The following is a 17,354-nucleotide window of genomic DNA, read 5'->3' on the forward strand; positions in this document are numbered from 1 at the left end:
GGAGACAATATTTGTTTTAAAATTTATATTTTTCGCTTGACATGTTCCTTGTGTAAATTGACATTCTAAATATTAATTGTGGATTTCGTGGTAAGTATCCTATTTTAAACATATCAGTTGCACACAGAAATATGAAAAAATGCTTGAAATAATTTGTGTGCATTTTTTTTTTTTTTTTGCTAAAGTAATAGATATTGTATCTTTACCTATCAAAGGAGTTTTTCTTATTTAGGTTATAATATTTCAATAGATTGAAAACTGATGAATTTATATTTGCAGCGTTCAAGCGTATTAAATTAAGAACCAGTGAAAACTTATTTGCAACTCTTTGCAAAAATGTTGTACAGATGATCGTATTTATTTTAGTTATTTCATTCAATCTCTGCTTCTTTGTTGTCCTGAAATTGTGGCTAAGTCTCGCTATGTAATAGTAAATAGAACTCCTATTTACAGTTCTTGAAAATTATACAAATTTCTTCAAATACCCCGTCAAAATAATTTCATTTTCTGAGTTTCCAAACAACTGTGATTTATTATCAAATTGTAAGGAGGGATATAAATAAATTTATAAAATTGTTTTATTTATGATTAAGAAATATCTTTTTCGAATTTCCTTTGTACTGGAAGGCGATTAAATTTATACTAGGGTATTAAAGAAATACTGTAGTAGTAATGGTGAACCAGAACAATTAATATCATATTTTTTTTTCTCATTATCTTCAAATAAAATAGATTAACTTCTTCATAAAGTTTTGAAAAAGTAATATTTTTTGAATTCACTACTGGATCGCTAGTTTATATGTTTTATTTCATTTATTTCGCTAGTTTTATTTCTTTGAGTTTATATGCATGGTAGAATTAAGGTAACAAGCTGCTGGATTTACGAGTATAACTCATATATGTAGCTTGCTAGGATGTAATTGAAATCTGGTTTCTTTGGAATTAAAACTGATTCATTTCAGCAGGTAAGGAGGATATATTTTAGGAAATGACTTTAAATAGATATTGTGGCAGAAGCTTTAAAAGTGGAAGTCAAATTCAAGCTGAATAATATCAATTGTTTTATTATGGCATGTTTTGCTAGTTATGGCCGGTTTCGGATTTCTGATGGTTTTAACCAAAAGTGTTTGAAAATTCCGAAACCGGCATTAATCATAAATCAGCATGCTAAGAATTAGAAATCACTTATTATTTATTCTCTCAATGTGGACAAAAATCCAAAATTAATCAGAAATAAAACATGTTTAGAATCACTTCGGATCAAACCATTTTTAAACTTTTTAATTTTCTTTTTTAATTGCAGACCTAATCTCCTTTAATCTTTATTTAATATTTTTTTCTCTGCACGAATGTAGAAATAAGGCAAGCTTTTAAAGCCTCCGTTCCATAAATTTTAAAATCTTTATCACTCTAACTTACCAGAGAAAATAAATCTTCAAAACAAATATTCTCCTATTACTGTTACTTATTATTCTCATTACCTAATATTAAGAACTAGACATCAAATTTCTATATTTCAAAGAATTTATTAATCAACGAAATTTCACTTTTGTTCAAATTATTTCTTACATATACATTGAATATTTTATTTCTATGGTAACCATTTCTTTTTTTTATTTATGTATAAAGTATGAATTTACCACCTCTAAATTTATGAATGTCAAAATTCGTAATTATTGGAAATGCTAAAATTTCAGGTATAGTTTCGTTGATTTTTGAGTTCATGACGTCTCCAGACTTAGTTTGAATATGAATTTGTTTAAAAGCGTATTTATCGAGAAAAGTATTCTAGTGTTTTTAAACAAATAATGCTGAAAAATAAAAATAATATTGGTAATATTACTTCAGGATGTTCATATTTAGAAACTGAAACGTTATCTCGTTACATTTTGTCTTAATAGTGTGTTTTTGTTCTATATTCCCGTTCCGTCCCCAGAAACCTGTTCATAAGTTCCTAAATTTGATTTCTTTTTTAAAAAAAAATAATAATTAAAGATTCTCTTATTAAGCACTATTTTAAGAACAAAAGCGTGAATTAGTAAAAATCACCGCCCGCACAACGAACAGAGGCAGTAGAAATACATTTTTTCCTGAAAATGTTTTGAGAATTCAAAAGATATTTTTCGGTTCCAATGGTACATTCTTAATTTAAGAATTTTTCCAACTAAAATTTCAACTTCATTTGGAGTATTTTAAGAAAAATAATGGAAGATTAGAATTAATTTTAACCAACGTGTCCCCCATTAATAAATCCAAATTTGAATTATTATGGAACTATGACGCTCACAAAAACAAATAAGAAAGACTAATTTTTAAATTCATTTTCAGGTTGCTTACCTTGGCTTAAATAGTTTATTTGGTAAAATTACAACTCTACTGCTGAAACAGTCACCATTTATAAAATGTTTAAAGTTGTACGATGACACTAACATTGGGCCAGCGATTGATGTCTCCGCTATTAACACTAACTGTAAAGTAAAGGCTTTTCTTGGAAGAGATCAGTTAAATAGCGCTCTAAAGGCAAGTAATATAGTTAGCGCTTAATAAAAGATATCTCCTCCTCATTTGCCTTTTAGCTGACCAAAATTCAATTGTTAATAATAATAATTCTTTACTTACAATACTATTTTAATTATTTACTACGGTTTTTTTCCCCTCCGCTAATCCCTTCACTATGAGAGCATTCTTCTTTTTTTTATGAATGAATGTGTATAGGAAGTGCGAAGTTTCCTGAAATATATGTATTTTAATTCTTAAAAGTTTCTTACAGAAATAACTTAAAATGCAAAGCGATACAAAATATTCTAATGTTAGTCCACTTGCAATATTCATATGCAATAAAAAAGAGCCACTGGAAATTTAATGATAAATAAATCCTTATTTAATTATTTTAAAGTTTGCAAGTTATTTTTTGGATTCCTTTTCTTGGCATTTCTTCATTTTAACCGAGAGCAACCTTGATTCACATTCTAGATCATCCTGCAAAATCCATGAAGATTGTGAAGTCATTTTTAATTACGGATTGGATTAATCGTCTTCAAGTCATTAAGAAAGTAGTTGTATTCACTATTTGAACAAATGGTATTTATAAGTCTGTGTGCAAAGTTTGTTTTGGCAAATAGTTGGCGGCGTCCACCAGATAGTGATTCATTTGCATGCCTAGGTTATTTGATATCTTTTGGGTTCCTCCATTTTGTTGTGTTTTAAGCACAAAACAGTTTCAGTTTTTTCTTGTAGATATATGGTTAAGTATTATTAAAAGAAAAAAGATGCTTTCTAAAGATTACTTTGAGAACTGATATTTTAATTTAAATTTTGCTATGAATATGAACTTTCCAAATTAGTTTTTAGTATGAAAAATAATAATAATAATAGATTGCCTTATTGAATATGTTATAAATGTAAATTTAAAATTTTCAAAAGGTCTTGGGAATGAATGACTTGTCCGTCCACCTAATTTTTATGCCTAGCCTCTTAATGTAATGTCATGAGTTGATGATTGGGCATCAAAATTATTGTTTTTGTTAGTAGCCAAAAAAAAATAAAAAAATAAATAAAAATAAAGGGTGGTTCCTGAAGTTCTAACATAGTAAGGTCTGACGGTCCTACTAATTATGCTAAGTCTATATTGCACAATTTATTCGCACTGATTGTATAATTAATATTCTCTAGTAAACGTTGAAATAATAGGCATTACTTTACTTTTATTTATATATATTTTTTAAAAATGGATACATAACTCATCTGGAAATAATTGTTAACATTATTATTGGGACTTCAAAAACACGAGGGACTTAAGCCACCAGAGACTCTGAAAATATTTTATCTATTACCTGTTTTTTAAGTTTTTTTCTAACACTTATTAGAAAAGCCATCTATTACTTCTGCTATTTTTTTAGGATGTTGATGTTGTTATTATTGGTGATGAAGGAAATGAAAAAGCTGGCAATCAAGAAAGTCTCTTTCCAGTTGTTGTTGATAAAATAATTAGTTATGGAAATGCTATTTCTAAGACAGCTCCCAACGTATGTATGAACCATGTCCATTTAAAAAAAAATTAAGTATATAATATTTGCAGTTACTTATATGAATTATTTTTTAGGCAGTCGTTATCCTTGCTGCAGCTCCATTAAATTTCTTGCTGCCTGTGCTTGAGAAGGTACTTGACGTTAATGGTGTCGACATGCGGAATAAAATCTTCGGATCAACAGCTGTGGATAATATTTGCGCCAACAGCATTCTTGCCAATTACCTGAAAATTGATCCGAAGTTCGTAACCGTTCCAGTAATAGGAGGTTCATCAGAAGGAACCAGAGTGCCCATTCTATCACTGGCAAAACCAAATTGTTATATACCAGATGTAAGAATTCCTGATAAAAATTACTAGTTTCACAAAATAAGTTTAAAAATGTTTGGGGCAATGAGTAGAACAAGTAGAACATGGTATTTTAATGTTTTTATTATGTATAATGTTATATAATGTTTGTTTGGCTGTATAACCCCATATTTACAACACTTCCTTGATTCGGCTAACTTAGAAAATGTTATTATTAGTTTTTAAATAATAATAACAATATTTAATATCCGTAGATAATAATGGAACTAGCAGTCCATTTTAGAGTTTCTCAGGTTCAGATGAGGTACACGTAACAGGATTCTTTTTGACACTACACTAAAGTGCTTTCTATCTTTTTGCTATTAAACAATGACAGTTTTTAAATTTGTTTAGGAAGTACAACAACAAATTATAAAAAATATCAAGCGAAGGGACTTAAACATATTTGAAGCTAAAGGCTGTAGAGATTCAATAGACAAGGCTTATGGAAACGTAAGATTCCTCACTTCAGTACTTTCTGGGCTTCGAGGAGACCCAAATATTGTTGATTTTGCAATGACGAAAACTGACATGGTGAACGGTTTAGAATTCTTTTCTTTGCCTGTACTTCTTGGAAAAAAAGGAATTTCAAAACGATTTAGTATTCCTCAAATCAACAAAACTGAAGAAGCAATGCTTTCTAAAGCAGCAATAGTTTTAAGAAAAGAATTTAATAAAGCGTCGTTATATTTTAGAAATAAACGTTTAGAACCTATGAAAGATACATCTATAAATTGTTTTGATAAACCACTACATTTTAGAGTAAATGACAAGTCTACCGAAAATACCATTCCCGAAAATGAAAGGAATACAAATTCCTTTTCAAATAGACTTATGCAGATATTTGGCAATTCAAGAAAAACCGCTAAAGGTAATATAAAAGAGAAAAATAATACTTCATCGGACATTTTTGATAATAGTTTGGAAGCGCTTACGAATATGGGAAATAAGAAAAAAAGTTCTGTCTCTGATGTTGATAGTTTAGTTTATTCTCCTTACGAAATACCGTCCAAAGAAAAATCAATGTATGGGAACAAAAAGGAGACTAATACTTATCAGGAAACAAGCATTAATCCAAATAATTTACAAAAGATTTGGAACAACGAAATATTAGATAATCATTATCCAAGAAATTCAGAAAATTTTAGCTTCAAAAAGAAAAGCAGTGGAATTCCAAATGAAAGATTAAACGGAGAGGGTATGGAAACAATAACAACTGAACCAGGACAAAGTACAACACATTCGCATAAATTAAAAGATTTTAGTATATCAAGAATAACAGAATTTTGTAAATCTTTAGATTACAAGAGATCAATTTTTTCTATTAAAGATATTTCTACCAATCAAGCTGTTGCAGTATCGAAAGGTGTTCCAATGTTGGAACCTCTTACTAAAAATACATACACTGTAGCAATTCCAAGAAAACAAAGTAACAATCAATCTGAATATCTTGAAAGATTTAAACAGCGAAGAATGTTGGAAAGAGAAAATTGTGTGGCTGAAGCGGGTACTTCTGCACGAAAAGCAGTTGGTAATTTACAGCCATCTGAGTCATCTGAGCCTACAGTAAAGTTCTATTCCACAAATTCTCTAAAAAATAAACTTAAACCGTGTTTTATGAAAGAAACTTCTTCAAGCTGTGACTTCATAAAAAATAAACTTGATAGTAAAAATCAGAATGCATTGGCTAAAGATAGTAAAAAGTTGGATGTTTTGGCTACTAATGGTATCAAAAAAGAAATGGTACAAGATAATGTCAATAAGAGCGGAGATGAGCCCAACATAGCCAAGGAAAAAGCTACCTTATCATGTATTCAAGATGAAAATAAAATAACAGAAAAAGACTTTGTTCAAGAAAAACAGGTTGAAATAAATAAAGCCGACACAATGGAACAGTTTGATTTGCAGAATAATGAAGCAAAAGAAGATGCCTGTCAGGCTCAAGATAAAGCAGACTTAAAGATAGAGCAAAATCTTTTAGCAGAAGAAGATGCAATAATTAAAGATTCAAAACCAGAAAATCTTGAAACTGGACAAAAATTACTTATAACCACAACCGAAGAACGAAGTGAAACTATTCTAAGTGATGAAAATAAATCAATTTATAAAGAAGCGAAAGAAGAAAATCAAATGAAGGCATCACTGTCAAAGGATAAATCTCAACTTCAAAAAAGCCATACTTCAACCTGCACCTCACAAATTTTTAAAAATGAGGGCGGTGAAAACAATACGCCGTCGTTAGATGATATAAACTCAAATAATCAAAGTGAAGTTTTACATTCTTCTACTCACTTATATGAAAAAAATATATCAGATCCTCAGAAGATGAAAAAAGGACAATTTAACGGTTTAAAACGTATTGATTTACTTTTTAATGCAGATAAAATTAAAAATGACGGAAAGGTCTCAAATAAAAAGAAGCTTAACAAACTATCACTCTTAAATTCCAGATTCGATTTTGTAGAAAACGTTCCTGAGAAAAATAACATATCTGATAAAGAAGTTACTTGCGAGAAGGATTCTCCAGAACCATCAAAACAGTGTTCGTTCAATAAACTTTCTTTACTTAATGCGTGTCAGTCTGGTAAATTCGAACCACGTAATAAAATAAATGAGCAAAATATTGTTGCTACAAGTTGTAACTCACACATTACTTCGAATAATCTTGACTTACAGAACAGGTCAAATACATCAGACAAGAAATCCAATAAGAATCGCTTGTCTCTCAGGAATTCCAAACCAGATTTCCGTTCGCTGAAAAGTTCCTTAGAAATTCCAAATGCAAACGATTCTTCATTCAAGGAGCATTTGAAAAAACAAGAGAAAAGTTCGTTAGCAAATAACTCAGAAAAAGAATCGACTGGCCAAAGGTTAGGAATATTTTCTTATACTAATAAGATACCATTAAAAAACTCAGGAAATGTTAATGTTGACAAGAGTAAGATAAAATTAAGCGATGAAATATCTGTCAATTTGAAATCAAAGATAAAAAATTCTGGTTTAGGTAACAAAGAAGTAACATTTCAGGTATCCAAAAATGAAGAGCCTGAAACGGAAATTGAAACATCCACAAATAACTCAGAAGCATTATTGAATCTATCTTCGAAAACTGCCCCTGAAAAAGAAAATCCAATTCATAGAAATATATTTAAAAATAAAGAAATATTGTCAACTCCCAGGTCTGAATTGGGGGAAACGAGTACCGCATTAAAATCAACAACAATAGAAGCTACTGAGCCTAAAACGAAAATATCAGCAATTCCTCAGCACAAAACCCTATCTCATACATTTCTTAAGCGTAATACTCAAGAATTATCATATGCTGGCTTAAAAACTTTCAAAAAACCACCGCTATACAAAAATAAATTTCATCTTTTAACCGCAAATAAACCAAATAAAGTAAGTTTTGTAAAACGTAACAAACCCAATAAAATTATGCATAAAATAAAAGGTGAGAAAGATGAAAATTACAGTACTCCACCAAAAACACGGGATGCGCTCCCAGAAAATTTGTATTCTAAACTAACATCCTTCTCAGATTCCATTCGTAAAAAGAAATTAGATCTTGAATGTACGCCTTCTGCCCAGGAGCCAGGCAATGGCAATCAAAATTTATATTCAACTCTTTACCAAATATTAAATGCCAAAAGTTTGAAAGCATGGATTAACTATGAAAATGAAAAAAATAGTGAAAAAAATTTCAGGCTCAATAAGGATAATTGGATATTACCATCAACTACAACCAAAAAGAAACAAGGTACCCCTGCTGAAATTTCACTAAAAAATGAAATCAATCCTGCTTCAACTCTATATCAAAATTTAGCCCTCAGAAAATCTTCATTAAAGAAAATAATCGAATTGAAAAATTCAGCTGCAAAGGTGGGAACAAGAATTATGTATAAGAAGACATCGAAAAAAAATATAAACAATAACCTTTCAGAATTTAACAAAAATGAAAAGTCAGTTAGTGACACAAATCCATTTGTGAGAGAAGAAACTACAGTAACATATAATCTGTATCCTAGCAAAAAATATAATACATTTTTGCTGAATAAGTCGTATCTTGCAGGTGACGATGATTCTTTTCCAAATCTTTTGAATAAAAGTGAGAGTATTAAAAGCAGCAAAAGTAATGTCCTTTTTAAAAATCTGAGCTTGATCAGTGACGAGAATTCTTCTTTAAAAATGCCTAAAGTTGGAACCCACGTTGTTTTCGACAATACACCTCATAATGAATATCACAAATTCAATAATTTCCCTAGTGTTCATCACTTTCTGAAGTAAACCCAGGAGCTGTATATATTTGTCCAACTTATGAGTATGTAAAGTTATGTCTGATCTTTTGTTATTTAAATAAATATTTTTAGTGTGTACATTATTTTTTTATTTATTAAGATAGTATCTTCTACACTTGATTAGTTCCACTCCAGCGGTCTACCACCTAAGCTAAAGTTCACTAAATATGTCACTGACTTTTTCTTGTCTAGCATTAGTTGGCCAGAATGTTGTCCTTCTTTTAACCTCTGGCTCTTATTTTGCATATTGAAACCATTCTCCTTCAGTACCATACATATTCATGATATAAGAAGATATCATTCAGTACGTATCCATGGACAGACGTTTTTGAGCTGTGATTTATATCAGCACAGATTTAAACTGAAGCTTAGTTAATTACGACATTTATTTTTATTCGAATTATTATATTATACTATCAACATCTGAATTCTGTTTTTCATGGCACCTGATCAATCATCACAAGCCTTCCAGTGTTTCCTCACAGACCGTACTCACTGGGCAGTTGGTGATATACGTTAGGGTATCAGACCTTAGCACTTAGATCTGGATCCTTCCAGAACAATGCAGTCATAGACTAACAGTATTTTTTCATTGTATGAGGGCCAGCATTAGTGCGTATGCGATTAGGGTATTCCTTCATGAGAAATGAAGGGCTAACATTTGAAAGAAGGGCAAAAAAATCAACGATTCATGTCTGCGGTGACCATATTAGTACTTTCCACGACAGCAATTAAGGCACTAGTACTTGGACATATGTTAATTCTTCTTGCCGGTGAATTCATTAAGGACATGGTAGAATTTTTGCTAGAAGTTTCTCTAGTCCTGAAAAGCAGTAACTCTAGGAATTTCGCGGCCACCTGTTTAAATTGCAAAATGTACTCACACCATACCTGCATAAAATATAATTACACTTTAATAGGGTACGTTCTCTACCTCAGATGCTTAAAATGACATTCTGTGTTTACGTGATCAATAATTGGTCCATAATGAGCTATAATAATAAATAGAAGTGTTGAGACGAAGAGGTGTACAAATAACAATAATGATCAGAAAATGCTGCATGCCTTTATTCGGAAGGAACACAAAGAACAAATTCTGAATAAATACTGACAGGTCCATCAAAATGTTTAAAAAAATTTGTAAAATCATGTTAGAGTTACAAAAACATAAAAATACAAAAAATAAAATTTGGCCAAAAAATTCTGAACTTTATGTATAATTATAGCTTTTATGAACTAATGCATATTCTAATGCTTGTAATACTTATAGTAATTTTAACATTTTTTAAAAAATAGAATACTTATAAACAGTAGAGGTATAAAAGTAGAAAAGTGACATACATTTTTTAAATTTGAGCCAATTGTAATATTTTAAAATAATTCTACAGGTGCAAAACTCCGTTCAATTACTATTGGATTGCCAATTTTTATTACATTATTCAGTTTTATAAATGACTGTCACTTACAACTCTACATTTAAAGCTTTCAGTTTTGTTTTGTTTTCATCTTAACATTTAGAGTGAGTAACAGCGGAAATGTAACTGAATTTACTAAATAAATTGAATTTTATAAATTAATTTTTCTTAAGTAATAAGATGGTAACTTTTCTACTGGCATCTGGCGACCCTTCGCAGGAATTTTATAAAAAATTAAAATCCTTTGAGTTTTAAGAAAAATTCTTAATGCATTTTAATGCTGCATTTAGTAGTTTGGCAGTTGTTGAGATATGTCAGTTTTATTATACTTAATAGTCTCAGCTTATGGTTAATGCATGTATGATCTTTTATTAATTTAAAATTTCTAAAGAGCTTCAACTTTTATTGAATTGAAGCTAGCACTGTTTTTGTCTTCGTTGACTGCTTCAGCTTCATCTCTGAGGGCCTGTAGTAATGCAGACTCTTTAGCATTTAGGAATAGCTGTAGGGTTGGCTGCGGTTGTGAAGATTGCACAATACCTGCTGGTATGATGGCCTCAGGCGGACCTCTATTACCTAGTTCATCTTCTATCGTTGGCTGGTAGTAAAGGGACGCAGGACTGGCTAGTTCTGATGGAAAATCTAAAACTGTCACCAGAGGTCTGTTCACGGGTTTTTTGTTTATGCCTGTCAAATCTGACAAATCCGTCGTACTTATCGATGGTTTAGAAGGAATTTCCACTGGCTTTGGAGTTGTTACATGGACAGGTTTCAATGTTGACACAACAGGCTTGCTGAGTGGTGAAGAAGTTGTAGAGATTATGGGAAAAGAAGTTGGTTTTTTAAGTTCAAACAGATAATCTTCATAAGTAGGCCTGAAAATGAATTTTAATTATAAAACAGCAATAATCATTACACATTTTTTTTTTGCATCTTTATTAAGAAGGAATATAAGTAACAAAGTTTGCTGAATTAGTACGTATTAGTCCAACAAATGTTACCAAATTAATATCAACCTCGGGTAAAACATTTTCCTTCAAAACAGGATACTTGGGACATTATTTTCCTTCCTTTTTCTTTGGTATTCCTGCTTAATTCTGTCAGAAAATTCTGTTTTTTTAGGAGAGGCAAAAAATATACTGAAAACATTTCTAAACTGAATTTCCGAATGTAAACGATTTCCTTGTGTTCAAACCGAATTGGTTACCAACCCATCAAAGAGTATAAAATGACAATATGAGGGAGGAATTAAAATGCATCAGTATATCTCCTCTGCCTAAATCAGTACTTAGGTACTTTAAACACCAATAAAACAAGTCAATATAGGCATGCAGCTTTATAAATTTTTCAGTGATGTTCATCGCTTAAAGGCAATAGAAATTTATATTAACGTTTCTAAACTTAGTCCAAGACAAACAAGATACCCTTATTACATTTCTAGCGTGGAGAATGTGCAAGAAGTTGCACAGATTTCCACGAAAAACCTTGCACTTATAAAAAGAAAGAGCATATTTTTCTCATGTACAGACGGTTGAAGGTAAAGAAGCAAACGTGTCAATATGTTGGTTTTTACAGGACTAAAAAGAAAGAAGAAGAAGAGTTTTTATTAATTCTAAAACAAGCCAAGCAAATGAATAAAAAAAAAATTATGTTGAAAAATGTTTTTAAAGCGATCTGTCCATCAAAAAGGCCCGAGATTAAATATTGCCCACTGTGATTTTGATTTATGAATTGTTTATTATTTTATATTAGACATTTGTTTCATATGTGGAATTATTGTGTGTTTTGTAGAAAATTTTAACAGTCATGTTGAATTCCAATAATGATCATTTTTAATTATCATTACTAATACCACCTAAAAATTCTAATTATTCTATCTATTGAATACCCACTAACAAGAAATATAATCTAAACGATAATTACCTGAATGGGTAAGGTACAGGTGAATAATATGGATAACGTAAATTAAGAGGAGTTGTTGGTATCGCATATATAACTCTTATAGCTTGAGGTCCATGAGCAAAACTTGGGATTGGCGCTATTAAAGCTCCAACAGGAATCGACATACGTAGTCCTTCGTGTACCACCCCCACACTAGCTGGGAAAGGTATAAATGATTCTGCACTTTCTACAATAACCGGCCTCCTGAGCACCACTTTGACAGCTGGAGTTGCGTCCTGGAATTAAAAATAAACAACAAAAATTAATATTCAGGGAACTGCTGGAAGTTTTAGAATGATTATTTTCTATTAAAACAGAAGTATTTGAGTATTTTTTTTTTTTTAATAAAATAAAAAAAGTTGTTTCACGTAAATAGGATAATTAAAAACATTCATTGGTAGATGTCACTATAGCTTCAATAAGTGCCCCATCACGAAACCAATTTTAAGTCTGCCCGACAGAAGAGCTGCCCCTGGAAATAGTCCAATCTCGGTTACAGGTCCATCCCCATTTTACAGAGGAACATGTAGTAATCGGCATAACCCATACGGATTGGGTCATTGAGCAATGGGAACTGAGAATTGGAATGAACTGGCATGTTGGAAAAAGAAACAGCATTAGTTAAGCAAGGAGTACTTTTGAATGAAGAGATTGGAGGCGGTGGATATTGCAACGCTTGGTTGTACCCCTTTACTCAAGTCCTTAATTCCAAAAATGGATTTAGAAGCACTACATTGTTATTTAGTGTTAGTTTCTAGCAGTTTCGAGCGTTTGTCTAGTTTTTACTTCACTTCATTTCAGCCTTCAGTCTGAAGATTTCAGTTTTCAGTCTGAGGGTTCCAGGTCAAGCGTAGTAGAGTTCTAGAGACTTCAATGTATCAACGCGTGGCAGTAAGACCCGGTTCATAAGAAGTGAAAGGAAGATGGCACTTCTCTCAGTGTGAAGATTGTTTTTGCTTTTGTCGATATTTACTTTCATTCTCTATCTTTAACTCCATTGTTAGTTTTGTGATTGCTGAGCTAAGGATCGGGATATGCAGAGGGGATATTTATACCATCCTCGTAGCGGAAGATTTGCTCGGAAGTTGAGATGATGATTCCTCTAAGCAAATTTTGAGCGCTTAAGTAGTAGGCCCCAAAAAACCTGGAGCCAACAATAGGTCGTAGGTCAATAGGTTGAGAACCATTGCTCTATCTAAAGTACCATTTCAATACATTATGCGATAGCGAACTGATCGCAAAAAAAGGAGCAGTGATTAAAGAAAAAAAAAATAATGTAATTCCTATTTTTTCATTCGGGCCTTGCAAAACTCAAAAACCTTTTACCTATAAAATTCAAACAAGTTGAATAGTACTCTACACTGAATAATGTTAATAAGTTAAATTTATAGCCCAAATTCTAATATGATTTTTTGAAAAATTTGATGATAAATTTGCGGTGTATAACTTTTAATAAATTGTATAATTTTTAACAAAGGTTCGAACGAGGGACCAAGTCAGAATTTTACTTTAATTATGGTAAAAATCAGACTGAACTCAGAATCAGAATGAACTCCTAGCAAGTAGCAACAATCGGTTCCGAATATCAGTGTTCAATATAATTGTAGGCATCACCGTAATAAAGGAGAAGTTTAAACAGATAATATATACCTACATATTTTTTATTTTTTTAAACCTTATAAAATATTGAATTCAGTTGTAAGGATGCAGTATTAAAACTGATTTGAAATCAAGTTGATTTCATTTAACCTCTCTTACTTTGTATTCTAATACAGTGGAGTCTCGTCACCCTTTTATCCGTCTATTCCAATTAACCGTCACTCTCCTCAGTATTTAAAAAGTTAAAAAAAAAAACTTTATTTTAAGTGTACAGAAATTTTAAAGAGTCCTTTAGCCTTAAAAAAAGAGTCCTTTTGTCTTTAAAAAAAATATGGGTTTTTTTTTAAGATGTCGATTAGATGTCGCAGACATTGTATTCATTAATTTTAATACACAATAGAATGAATTGAATAATGAAAGATACCTGACCTTTAAGGCTTAAACGTACGAGCATAAACGTATAAACGTATAAAATATGTATACCAGTTAATGCAAAGTTTTATACACGTTAAACAAAAGAATCTGGAAATTTTCCTGTTTTTTTCCATTATCCGTCTATTCGACTATCCGTCACGTGTCCGGTCCCGGTCATGACGGATAACCGAGACTCCACTGTATGTGCAGTTCTCCAAATGATGAGTGTTATTAAAAGTTAGGTGACTTTTCTTAATTTTATCCAATTTGTTAACTAGCTGCAGACTAAAATAAAAACTACAGTTTAAACCCATATTTCAAATGGTTAAAAACTTTATATACTTCGTTATATTTTGGCATTTAAATTTACATTAACATACATAAATTAACAATTTTTTTTGTGTTTAATTTGCTTTAAACTCAATCGGCATGCTTGGCAAACAGAAGAAATAGTTCTTCCAGTACATTCTTAAAAACCTTGAGAAAAGAAATGAAAACAAATTAATAAATGTACATGACATAAAAGTGAAGTTTCTTCTCGCTTGAAGGAGTAACAGTGATGATTGGTCACAGAATCATTTTGAATCCAATGATTATTTTTTAAACAACGGAATCATTTCTAAATAAAATCCTGAAAATTAGAAATAAGAAAAAAAAAAACATCGTAGTTGCTGGAATACTGTTAAACTTTAAAAGCGAAATTAAGGTCTCCTGAATTATAAAGATCCGGATAAAGAACAGGAACTAGGGCTAAAGAACTGTGAAATAAACAAAAGAAATATGGAAATACGACTTTCCAAAAAAAAAAACAATGCCTCTGCATAAAATGAAATCCTGTATACTATCTTTCTATCTTACTTGAAGAGACGAATTTTGAAATTATGAAGCATAAAACAAAAATGAAATAAATGGATGGTGTACAAACTATAGCTAGCCTGACACTAATATAAATTTCATTGTTGTTGTTTCTATAAAACTTGCACAGTATAAGCAAGAAATAATATTATTTTTGATTAATGTATTTGTTAGCAGGGTGGCTGCTACTTCGCGTAGGACAAGATTTTCTTTTTTTTGCCTTAGCTTGCTTGCAACAAAAAAAACAAGTCATTCTACGGCGACATTACCCAACGACATAAACATCCCTTTCGTCGTGAATAAGAGATGAATAAAAACGGTAATATACAGAAAGAATACGTAAGCGGGTACAACGGCCGTATAAGATATGCATCTGGCTTAGTCATACATGCGCCTGCACCTTCTTCCTTTAACTTACAATACACTTCTTTTTTCTTTTTTTTTAATTTCAATTATTTTAAATTCTGTGTGACTATGCTATTTAAATTATTTAATTTTGAAAACGTAAGTAATAATTGATTAAAGTTTTCTTTTTCCTTGCAAAAAAAGATGGCCTCAGATAGACCTTACCTCATATACATTTTTAGATGTGCTCTAATCTTTATATTTTCAATTAATAGCTCTTTCGAAAATAAACTTCTCGAATTATTCTTTTCCTCTTCACTTCTAAATTTTTATGGTAAATAATTGCAACAACGAACTGCAATGTAGATTAATTTGTTTTATTTGATACCTACAATAGAATTTATTCTCTACAAATTTTCTTTTATTTAAGGAGGAGAAAAAACGGCAAATTAAGAAAAGTCAATTAGCGCATATCAAGTTTCATTTTTTTTAAATAAATCTCGACAATTCACAGTTTTAAATTCAAAGTTCGGCAATTCAAAGTTTTAGATTGGCACAAAAGTGAAATGACCGAATCTTGTTTTTATTACTGACCTTCTCCATACGATTCTTTTGAACATGAGCGAGTTCCCCGAAACTTGAACCGGGAACTATCAGAATTTTAAAAGGCATCCAATCATTTACCATTTTAATGCAGAAGATAGTTTAAGGTGGGCAAAGCATCTGAGTAGATTTGGAATCAAGATCTCTCTCAAAAAAAAAAAGAAAAAAAAAATGATGAGCCTGTTGCATCCAAAGTTCTGGCATTTTGATGATTTAACAATATTAATTGATGTCTCTCTAACTTGGGAACCAAATCAAAACTGCTGCAGTTCTTTGAGAAAGTGGAAATCATGAGCGTAAACTATTTCAAACAGCAGGAAGGCAATTTGTCAATAATACAAAACTCGCAAATAAATATATTGTTTCTAATTACTAGTTTTCTTACCAGAGAATAATGATTCAATTTACAAGTAACAAGTGGTTCAGTAGGCGAGACTGAACTAATGTGAACATTTGAATAAAGAGCAACGTCATTGTTGGGCACTAGTACTAATGGCACTTGAACCATGTTTTTGGCAATCGAAAGAGGTCTGTCCCCAATAACGGCCAGTTGGACCAGCCCACCGTCATGCTGGAGGTTCCAACAAATCGCACTGTCCAATAACACCACCTGTAACCAATAGAAACAGAAATTATAAATAATGTTCATGAAATGAAAATTATTATAATATAAAGAAATGTACTTAAGCATAACTAAACATTAGAAACTTATAATAATTTTAAAGCCCTTACGATATTGGGCCAATAATATCATTAAAGGAAATTCCCCTGCAATGTTCAGCGAGGTCACTTTCTTTGTTTTTGTTTTGTTTTGTTTGTTTTCCCCTAATACCAGATTCCTTTAAGTAATTAAATATTTTATTATAGATGTTCTTTGCTTGATATTTATAATTTGTCATTAAAGTAATTCATTCATTCATTCTTACCAATTTCGCCCAAAATTAACAAAATATAAACACAATTTAAAAGCAGGCAGTTCATGGTGATTATGCTCTTTATAATAGTGGAAGTAAAAGCTAATCTTGGGATGAGAATCAAATTTGAGTAATTTTGTAGAATATAATTAAAATGAAAAGGCGGATGATTTAAAAAATTAATTAATTTGGTTCATTTTAACAAGACCTGTGTTAAATTCAACCAGGAATTTTCTGTTTGTTTGTAAAAAGTCTTCTAATATTTCTTTGTTTACGAAGAGTTTTAATTTAATTTAATTTTTATTTTGCCAACGTTTCTGCCTTTAAAATTGGTTCTACTGAGAAACTTTTAAATTTTCATACATTATGAATTTATTATTGTGATTGTCACTAATTATTCATTGAAATTACTGTTATAATCGAATAAGTCCTCCAATAACACCATCTGAAACCAAACAATGGTCTGCATTTAATTGAAACTGTTAAATTTGCTCTTTCTCTTTTATACAGAGGAAAGTATAATAATAATTGTCATTATTATCCTCGCCAAAACTTGCCCTTGGGACAGATGCTCTCCTTTAAGATAATGGTCGTTTAT

General features: G+C 30.9%; 2 protein-coding genes across 3 annotated transcripts in view; one reads left to right on the forward strand and one right to left on the reverse strand.

Annotated features, from left to right (window-relative positions):
- Positions 1-1,579: 1,579 nt before the first annotated feature.
- On the forward strand, positions 1,580-10,006 carry LOC141458351 (uncharacterized). 2 transcript variants are annotated; one of them, XM_074136219.1, is made up of 5 exons: positions 1,580-1,697; positions 2,329-2,520; positions 3,900-4,025; positions 4,103-4,360; positions 4,730-10,006. In XM_074136219.1, the coding sequence occupies exons 1-5, from the start codon at positions 1,683-1,685 to the stop codon at positions 8,657-8,659; spliced, it is 4,521 nt and encodes a 1,506-aa protein (XP_073992320.1). In that variant the 5' UTR covers positions 1,580-1,682; the 3' UTR covers positions 8,660-10,006. The 2 variants fall into 2 exon arrangements, with proteins under 2 accessions (XP_073992320.1, XP_073992323.1); XM_074136222.1 differs by lacking the exons at positions 1,580-1,697; positions 2,329-2,520 and having other exon boundaries at positions 4,107-4,360.
- LOC141458376 (uncharacterized) overlaps positions 9,715-17,354 on the reverse strand; it is a 51,506-nt gene continuing 43,866 nt past the window's right edge. The window contains exons 3-5 of the mRNA XM_074136277.1: positions 16,228-16,452; positions 12,009-12,262; positions 9,715-10,960 (exon numbers count right to left, since the gene is read on the reverse strand). Of these exons, the coding sequence (XP_073992378.1) occupies positions 10,471-10,960; positions 12,009-12,262; positions 16,228-16,452 (969 nt within the window). The 3' untranslated portion in view covers positions 9,715-10,470. The remainder of the gene's footprint in view (positions 10,961-12,008; positions 12,263-16,227; positions 16,453-17,354) is intronic.

This window comes from Rhodnius prolixus, unplaced genomic scaffold (genome assembly GCF_049639745.1).
Source record: "Rhodnius prolixus isolate KJV_2025 unplaced genomic scaffold, Rpr scaffold_1, whole genome shotgun sequence".
Taxonomy (NCBI): domain Eukaryota; kingdom Metazoa; phylum Arthropoda; class Insecta; order Hemiptera; family Reduviidae; genus Rhodnius; species Rhodnius prolixus.

Coding starts and splice junctions, on each gene's coding strand:
- LOC141458351 (XM_074136219.1), top strand. Junction 2,521..3,899: donor AGTTAAATAGCGCTCTAAAG/GCAAGTAATATA, acceptor CTATTTTTTTAG/GATGTTGATGTTGTTATTAT. Junction 4,026..4,102: donor TTTCTAAGACAGCTCCCAAC/GTATGTATGAAC, acceptor ATTATTTTTTAG/GCAGTCGTTATCCTTGCTGC.